General features: G+C 40.2%; 2 protein-coding genes across 2 annotated transcripts; both read right to left on the reverse strand.

The window, feature by feature from the left end:
• Positions 1–227: 227 nt before the first annotated feature.
• Positions 228–4,519, reverse strand: cUnh2orf49 (chromosome Un C2orf49 homolog). Its single transcript, XM_080457007.1, has 4 exons — positions 4,361–4,519; positions 2,939–3,105; positions 1,755–2,007; positions 228–1,571 (listed from the first exon to the last, which is right to left on the reverse strand). The coding sequence occupies exons 1-4, from the start codon at positions 4,472–4,474 to the stop codon at positions 1,515–1,517; spliced, it is 591 nt and encodes a 196-aa protein (XP_080313133.1). The 5' UTR covers positions 4,475–4,519; the 3' UTR covers positions 228–1,514.
• Positions 4,520–7,121: 2,602 nt separating this feature from the next.
• Positions 7,122–8,282, reverse strand: gpr45 (G protein-coupled receptor 45; the record flags this gene model as incomplete). The annotated part of the gene is made up of 1 exon (XM_080456886.1): positions 7,122–8,282. The coding sequence occupies one exon, from the start codon at positions 8,280–8,282 to the stop codon at positions 7,122–7,124; it is 1,161 nt and encodes a 386-aa protein (XP_080313012.1).
• Between the last annotated feature and the right edge of the window lie 915 nt (positions 8,283–9,197).

Below are 9,197 nucleotides of genomic sequence, written 5' to 3' on the forward strand. Positions count from 1 at the left end.
TGTCACAATGTAACAGATTGTGAGCTTGTAGATCGATTTTTTTTGTGCTATTTGTCGTACTTTTTTAAGTAGAACATCAACAAACACAGGAACAGTTTCACTCAGTCAAGTGCAGTACTGAACCAGTAGTGCACAGTACATGCTTTTTTTAAATGGATAAATAAATCCAGATATAAAGTATGATAGTACTAACTTAGACTATTTTGTAGTAATGAAGGCACTATTAAAACCTTAAACTGCTTTTATTATTAACTCTTGCAACACAATGAAGTTCTGAGAACAGACATTAATGAATGAATCCATATTGGCTCACACGCTGTTTCTGAATAAATAACATTTTTATAATAACACTTTAGAGAAAAAACTACAAAGTTGACACTGGATTCAAGGGCTTGGCAAATCTTGTTCCCATTAATGTTTGTTGGAAGGGCAATTTGTCTAAATCAAATATTTTCAAAGACGTTTACTCAATCTGCTTGTCTAAAATCAAAATAAAGTGTTTCAATGGGACAGCTTTCTTTATTCAGCCTCAACTGTGAACTGATACAACATCTCTAGCTCCATCTAGTGTGCAAATGCACTAAGAGACGCATTCACCAAATTATGTTTAGACATAACTGCATAACACTTCAATATTGTGTTATATGTACAGTATATCAATGGCGTGTACAGAACAGTGCTAAATTGCAAAAACCCTGACCAGTCACAGTGGAACAGACTTTATCCAAATGTGTCATGGAAGAAAATCATTCAGCAGGATTAAGTCCATAAATCCTATTACAATTTGCATACACACATTTATGTATACTCTCTAAATTGCTGTTTATACGCTTTTATTTTCCAGTATCAAAAGAAAAATCCAAAGAGAATCCAGATCTCCACATAATTCATTTCCTCCTTCATTATACCTGTTAGATACACTATGTGTTTAGAGGAAGATAAACAACATACCTTCATCTGTTTAAGGAACAGATTTTGAAAGTTCTAGACAACAATTTTCCAAGTGCAATATTTTAGACAATAATAAATAAACCATGGGAAAATAAATTGTGTCCTCCCCCTCTGATATTCCAACCTAGTGCCAAACAACCACTAAGACAACTCAACATGTACAACATTTCTGTACAGAAAGTCTTGTCCTTTGCCCTTCACCGTCTCAGTGTGTGGGATCCTTGGGGAGCTGCCAACTGCTGGCAGTAAGGGCACTTGAGGGAGGGGTACAGAGAATAACATGGAAGCTCATGACCCCAGAGCGAGTCATCATGAGTCATCGTCACGCAACTCTGCCAGTTCCAGGTTTGCAGCTTAGAACTGCAAGACAGGACAGTAAGATGACCTACACTTACTGTAGGGGTTGATGAGATTTCCACTTTCCAGTTGCACACTTTATGCAAGAAGTGAGAGACACTGAGATGGGGGAGTGAGGACGAGATGTTTGGTGACCACCAAGTGCGGCCTAGTCTTTTCTTCTAGAACCCGGCGTCTCGTCAGGTCTTCCTCGATAAGGTTAGAGATCAAGGCCATGTCACATGCTGGATTCTTTTCTTCACTTCTGGAGACTCCAACACACCCTGGAATAAAAGAGAAAAGTGTGTGGGGGCATTAACAACTTTTCCAAACGTGTAATCCTAAGGAAAACATACAAAAGGTACATACAAGTACTTAAGTACAGTAAAAGAAAAACTTAAATACTAATCTAGATGTATCCCCAAAAATATTTTGTAACAAAGCAGAAAGATGATGAGCTTCCATACCGAGCTGTCTGCTTCTCGTTTGAGGTCATTTGTCTCAGTGCTGCCGAAAGAAAGATGGGAAGATGAAGATGTGGTGCCAGACAGCTTACGGACGGGGTTAGCCAGGTTCATGGAAGGAGGAGGTTTTAACCTGTCATTAAACGCTGTTGATGCTGCACTTCCCTCTGGTTTCTTTACTTTTAGTGGACCAGAGTGAGAGGAGCTGCCATGAAACACAACAGGAGGCCTCTTCCTGTTGTGATCATTATTGGAACTGAAAAATGAAACAACAGTGACAACAAAAGTCATAAGGAAATCTATAATGTTGCTGCCAGCTGTATGGTATCATGTGCAATGTAACAATAAACACAGTGACTGAATAAAGCATTTCAACTTTTCACCTCTGATATATATATATATATATACAGTAGATAGACCTTTATTGATTCCCAGAGGGAAGTTCAGTTGTAATAGCAGCACGAAACACAGGACAAATACAGGTAAGAATAGAGAGATACTGCTAAACTTAGTTAAAAAGTTAAAAAACGATAAAAGAGTAAACAAGCAGTAACGTAAAGGACGTTGACGTAAGATCACCAAGACTACCAGATTTAAAAGTCGGGACTGGACCTTGAATGGGTTTTTGACCTTTCTGATCACAACATAGGGAAACCTGCCCAGAGACACTCAAACTAGGCCTACATAATACAGCCCAGCCACAATTTTAAAAACAGACGCCCTGGGAGGTTATTGCTTATCTCAGGGGTCCTTGGGGGCGTTGCAGGGGGTCCCCAGCAAAATGTGTTAATACAGCATCAAACACATTTGACAGGTGCGTTGAGATTGGTGCAGGGTAATTAATCGTCACCTGTCAATTGTGTGCCCCGGGCCCATACGTTTGTGCCTCCCAAAGGAGGTTTTCATATGTTCAGTCCAGCAGTCATTTCAGGCCCCGGGGACAGAGAATGTTGTCCGTGTGAAGCTCGTGGAAAAGTGGAGAGAATTGACTAAACACACGTTGCAATAAATTTCAAATATGAAACTAGAGGACAATATCTGACTCCAAGTCGCAGCAATTAATAGGGCTGGGGCATCCCTGGCACAAAATATTTTCAGATGGCGCGGCCATATACACATTAATTTGGGGTCCCAGAGACCCGGTCCCTGACATGAAAATGTTTGAAAGCACAGGCTTATTATTTTACCTGTGAGATCGTTCTCCTCCAGCCGGCGTCTGTCTTGCTCGGGACGTCTCCATCCTCTTCCCCCAGCGGCTGTTGGGCAAGTTCCTCTGCGGGAGCGGGATGACATGCCGGAGGTAGAGCTCTGTGAGCCCGTCGCGGCTCTCACACTCTCCGGTACGGATCTTTTTCTGTCCCAGAAATTAGCAGTGATGGAAGAGGTACTCACATGTTTTACTTAAGTAAAACTATCAATACTGCAATGTAGATATACTTTGTTACAAGTAGAAGGCCCATATTAAAAATGTACTTGAGTAAAAGTACAAAAGTATCGGCATCAACATGTAATAAGTACCAAAAGTAAAAGTAGTCATTGTGCAGAATGTCCCATTTCACAAGTTCAAAATGTATAAAAAATCTTTTGAAAATAGCCGATCTACAAGTGAGTTTATAGATCTGCTATTTTCAGATGGCCGAAATATAATATATAGCTGAAGTGGTTAGTGTAATAATAATCAAAATCTACAAAGTAACTAGTAACTAAAGTTTTCATATCATTGTAGTGGAGCAAAAGTAGAATATTTTCCTATGAGATGTAGTGGAGTAGAAGTAAAAGTATTGCAAATTATAGAAACTGAAGAAAGTAAAAAATATCTCAACATTGTACTTAAGGTAGGGTAAGTGATATTTTTTGGTTAAAACAAAAAGTATTTAGTTAAAAGGTTAAAATACTATATTCTGATAGTAATCATTGCTATAGAGTGTTTTTTCAGTAACAGATGTCTCCCTGTCTCTCCAGCTCTTTAATAAACAGAAAACACATTTTTCGGTAGGTGTCAAAATCTCAGCCAATCAGGAGAAAGTACCCATTTTTAAGCTTAATTTGTATAGAGTTCCAGTTCCAATTTTGTCTGCTCATTTCTTAGTGTCATCACTTCCAATTTCACTTGTTTAATCTATATCCTGATTGAGTTCTCTATCCTGATTGGATAAAATTGGAAATGAAACTGAAACGAAAATGCATTTTCTGTCTAATAAAGAGTTGGAGAGACAAGGAGACTCCTAATACTGAACAAACACTCTATAGCAATGAGTACTATCAGAATATAGAGCTATTTAACACTTATTTTAACCAAAGCAAATCACTTACCCTACCTTTAAGTACAGTACTTGAGTAGATGTACTTAGTTACTTTACACCACTGGAAATTGGATGAAATTAACTACGCCACTATGTTCAACTGACAACAGCACAATTTTGGTGGCAGGGCACACACAACCGTACAAAAACGACAATTTATGTTCAATCAGGCGGAGCCCCCCATAGCAAATCTCTGAATGAGATTACCTACATACTTTAGCCTGTTGGCTAACGTTATGCGTTATTGTTATCATATCACTGAAGACCCGGGAGGCTTTTGCCTTTATTCCTTTTAAGCGTCCTTACCTCGCATAACATTAGTTGCATAAAGTCCTGAGACAAGAGCTCAGGGTGTAGTAATAGATCTGCATTCGAGGAGGCAGACTTGTCTCTCTCTTCTTGTCCTGTGTAGGTCGCCATCTTTGAAACCTCTCTAGCCTACTCTCCCAGCATCCTCCGCGTCATACAAACAATGGTCATGTTTGGATGCCATGGTTGCATGGCTTGGCAGAGGCCGTGGTGGAAAAAGTACTCCCATTCTTTACTTAAGTAAAAGTATCAATACTGCAATGTAGAAGTACTTTGTTCGGAATTAAAAATGTACTTGAGTAAAAGCACAAAATAATTGGTATCAATTATTATGCACTTAAAGGGATAGTTCACCCCACAAAAATCTTTTTTTATATCAATTAGTCACCCCATGGAGACTTGAATTCATGGATATATTTTTTATTTTTTTTGTCACATTCCTAAGCCAATAATTTGATGACTGGCAGTGGTTCCGGTAGGAGACACAAAGAGTCTCCTTTGTGTCTCCTACCGGAACCGCTGCGCTGCCCACCGGTCCTCTGGTCATCAAATTATTGGCTTAGGAATGCGACAAAAACAAAATAATATCCATGAATTCAAGTCTCCATGGGGTGACTAATTGATAGAAAAAAAGATTTTTGGGGGGTGAACTATCCCTTTAAAGTACCAAAAGTTGAAATGCCAGTGATGCCACCAACATAAACCGTGTTACTCTCTCTCAGGTCTTTAAACAGTGGTGGACAGTGACTAAGTACATTTACTTGAGTACTGTATCATTTTATGAATCATTGCCAAAACTTGGCAATGAAATAAAATATTTAGTTTTGTTACTTGAAGTCGACTGCCTTGGTTTCTCTCATTCCTCCCAGTAGGCTACTGACTGTATATACTGTATATTGAAAGATGAATGTCATTTTGTGTTTCTTAATTGATACATTACCTTTTGAAGTAAAACCTTTTCACTGACAGCCCACAACTCTGTCTGATGATTTTAAATCTGAATCCTCCATTAAGCTATCCACTGTTTTTCACCACCAAGATAGCATTTTCTCTGACTTCTCTTTGTCAATACATTACCATTTTAATTGTAGGTTTAAACAATGCATATAGCCCCAAAATAAAGCACCCTACAGTGTATTGTTTTCTTCAGTGAAGGAGGTAAACATTCATAATCAATAGAAGTCTTCAGTCCAGCAAAGCGGCTATAATTGACACTGAAAAGGGTGATTGCCAGCTAGGATCTGTGTTTGGCATCCAGGCCCACGGTACATAAAAAACATATATGTAACATGTAATTATAATGTGGATCGTAAGTTTTGATCTTCCATTACAGCTACACTGCAAGCTGTATTTTTTGTTAAAATAAGTGTAAAAATATTCCGATACTATCACCATAATCATTGCAATAGATCAATCGATATGTTGTTCAGAAACAGGGCTCACTGTTTCTCCGTGTTTTTAGTAAACATAAAATACATTTTCAGGTTGGCATAACAATTTTATCAGTGGTGGAAAAAGTACTAAAATGTTTTACTTAAGTAAAAGTATCAATACTGCAATGTAGAAATACTCTGTTACAAGTGAAAGTTGAGGCGTTGTGAGCTTGTAGATCTGCTATTTTCAAATAGCCGAAGTACCTGTAGGGCTGAAGTGGTTAATGTATGTTTTGTAATAATCATCTAAATCTACAAAGTAACTTGTAACTGTCAAGTTTTCATACAATTGTCGTGGAGTAAATAATATTTGCCTCTGAGATGTAGTGGAGTATAAGTATATAGTATTGAAAATACTCCAGCAACGTCAAAGTACCTCAACATTGTACTTAAGTACAGTACTTGAGTAAATGTACCTAGATACTTTCCTCCACTGAATTTTATCCTATCAAGAGAGAGAACTCACAGAATAAACAAGTGAAATTGGAAGCAATGAAACAAAAACAAATGACTAGACAAATTTTGAACTGGAACACTATAAAATGTAAGCTGATCTTTGTGGGGTTCTCTCTCCTGAATGGCACCACACATGACATTTTATTTTCTGATAACTAAAGAGCTGGAGAGATGGGGACACCTCTTACTGAACAAACATTCTATAGCAATGATTACTATCGGAATAAAGAGCTTTAACCTTTTAATAAAAATAATTTAAAAAATAAAAATAAATCACTTACAGCACCTTTAATTAGGGCAGATGCAAAGTAATACAATATTTTATGCTTACAAACCAAACCATCAATTGAACAGTACTTACAGACTTTAAAATACAAATCACATTGTTGGAATATTGTCTGCCCAATCCTCAGAAGAATTTTGCAAAATTGTTATTTGTGCTTCTCAACATAGTGGGGAAACACAACAATTCAGTAAGTAATAGAAGGCAAATTAAATGTATATGAATTGAAGATCCAAGTGGGGGGGACCAGAGTACTTGGGAGAGGGAAGTAGCTCTAGAATAGACTAGGATCAAGTCATGAAAGATCAAAACAACTGGACTTTGGCTGGTGTGAAATATTTGAGCGACAGTAACTCTGAGAGGCAGACCATATAACGTGTCATGGTATAACAAGTCGAAGCTTTAGCATATAAGGTCCTGACCGCCCTTTGCACCTGAGGAATACAGGCTGGGCGCTGTTTAATGGGCGAACACCACTCAAATAATCCTTTCATTGCTCTTCATGTGAAAATAAGTAAAAAGCAGTTAATAGCAGACAAAAAGCTGATTCCTGTATACCAGATTTCTGAGATTCAGCATCGCCTCTTCACACAGCTGATTGGGTTTCACTGCACACATAGATGTTGCTGGGCCTCACCCTCCGACGGCTCCTACCTGGCATCCTAGGACACAGTCTGCAACTCTTGGGCATGAACTCCAGGCACGCCTCCCTGAACTTCCTGATCCTCCAGCAGTAGATTACAGGGTTGAAAACTGTCTTCAGGTAGCTGAGCCACAGCGCGCCAACACTGACTGGATAAAAGGCTGGGCTGTAGTAGAACTGCCGGCTGAACACGGCCAAGAGGCTGACCACCGTGTGGGGCAACCAGCATACAGAGAACCCGATGAAGAGGATCAGGATGGTGGTGAAGGCTCTTGTCTTGAAGCTCATATCGACATTGACCTGAGGGGGGCGCTGCAGCCCGGTCAGACCCAGTTTGCTGACTTGGTTGAGGGCAGGCAGGCAAGAATGCTCACTGGTGTGGTTGTGAATGCGCAGGGCGTTGCGACGCACCGTGTTGAGTATGCACAGGTAGGAGTAGAGCATGACACCAAACGGCACAAAGAACACAGCTACGGCCAGCAGTATTGTGTAACCTCGGTCGGCTAGAGATTCACTGTATCCCAGCACACACTGTGGGGCCCAGGCGCCCCCAATACCTGCTGCCCCAGCCCTCCACCCCACTACAGATGGGAGAGCCACACATAGGCTCAAAACCCACGAAGCTACAATCAGCAGTTTGGCTCTATGAGGGGTTAGCTTGTCCTGCCGTTGTACGATGATGAGGAAACGATCCACACTGATTATGAGGAGGATAGACACACCCTCCAAGACAAATAGCCAATACAGCATGATTGATGCCCGGCAAAACCCACTTCCAAAGCGCCAGTCAGATGTTGCGACAGTGACGGCAGTGAAGGGCATGCAGAGCAGAGAAAGCATAATGTCTGAGAATGCCAAAGTGGCCAGGAGGAGGTTGATGGCGGAGCGCATGGCAGGCTTCTGGTAAACAATCAGACAAACTATGGCATTGCCCAGGAAGCCGATAGTAATCATAAAGATCATTATAGCTGCCAGAGTAATGCGCAGAGTTACAGGCATGAGAGGAGTCCCAGGCTCTGATGGCAGACTTTGTGCCACTTCCTCCATATTGTCAGGCTCCATGAGGTCACAGTCTTCCAGCAGGCTTTCATTACAAAATGCCATGGCAACAATTATCATGCAATGTCTGTCCAAAAGCAGACGTTCATCATGATTTTTATTGTGGTTTCTATTTCAATGTCTCTTCCCTCACTTGTGGTCATCCATGGCAATATCTGAAACGGAAATGGAAGAACATGCATACTATAAGCAATGTGTAAAACAACCAAAGACCTCTTTGGATTTTGGGTGGTTTAGCATTATGATATTATGAAATGGCTTCCAAAGACAATGACTGCATAGATTTGGTAGTCAGAAGGGCTCAGCTAAGCTAAAACATAGGACCAGCATAGTCACAGTCTACAGAAGTGGTTCTAAAAGTGGGGTCCGGGGGCCTCCAGGGGTCCTTGAGGAGTTCCAGGGTCCCCAGCAAAATGAGATAATATAGTGTCAAAATCTGTTTAACCGCTTTAACCCTATATACATCATCTATTTGAAAATAGACGATCTACATGTTCACAACACATCGCGATACATTGCTTGTAGATCTGCTATTTTCAAAGGAATATTGAAAACAAATATTTTCTTTTAAAACATTTTGGAAACACAAATCTTGTATGGGGGTCCCTGGCACAACATTTTTTTAAATGGGGGTCTGCGGCCAAATGCATATTAATTTGGGGGTCCTTGACATGAAAAGGTTGGAGAACCACTGCTCTAGTACTGCAGAGTGCATGACATGGTCCCATGGATGATGACAGCCATGCTGTTAACTGGCTGTGGACTTGAATCAGGTTGATGATTAACAGACCTGAGCAGCTGAGCTGTGAACATTCACACAGACACACTCACATATATATTCCCAAAATACACAAGGGACACAAACAGACTGACACGTATACACACAATTGTGCTGCATACTTATTAAAACACACACGCATGCACAGACACACACACACACACACCCACACACACACACAC

Source organism: Gymnoscopelus braueri (genome assembly GCF_963280865.1).
Source record: "Gymnoscopelus braueri genome assembly, chromosome: 18".
NCBI lineage: Eukaryota > Metazoa > Chordata > Actinopteri > Myctophiformes > Myctophidae > Gymnoscopelus > Gymnoscopelus braueri.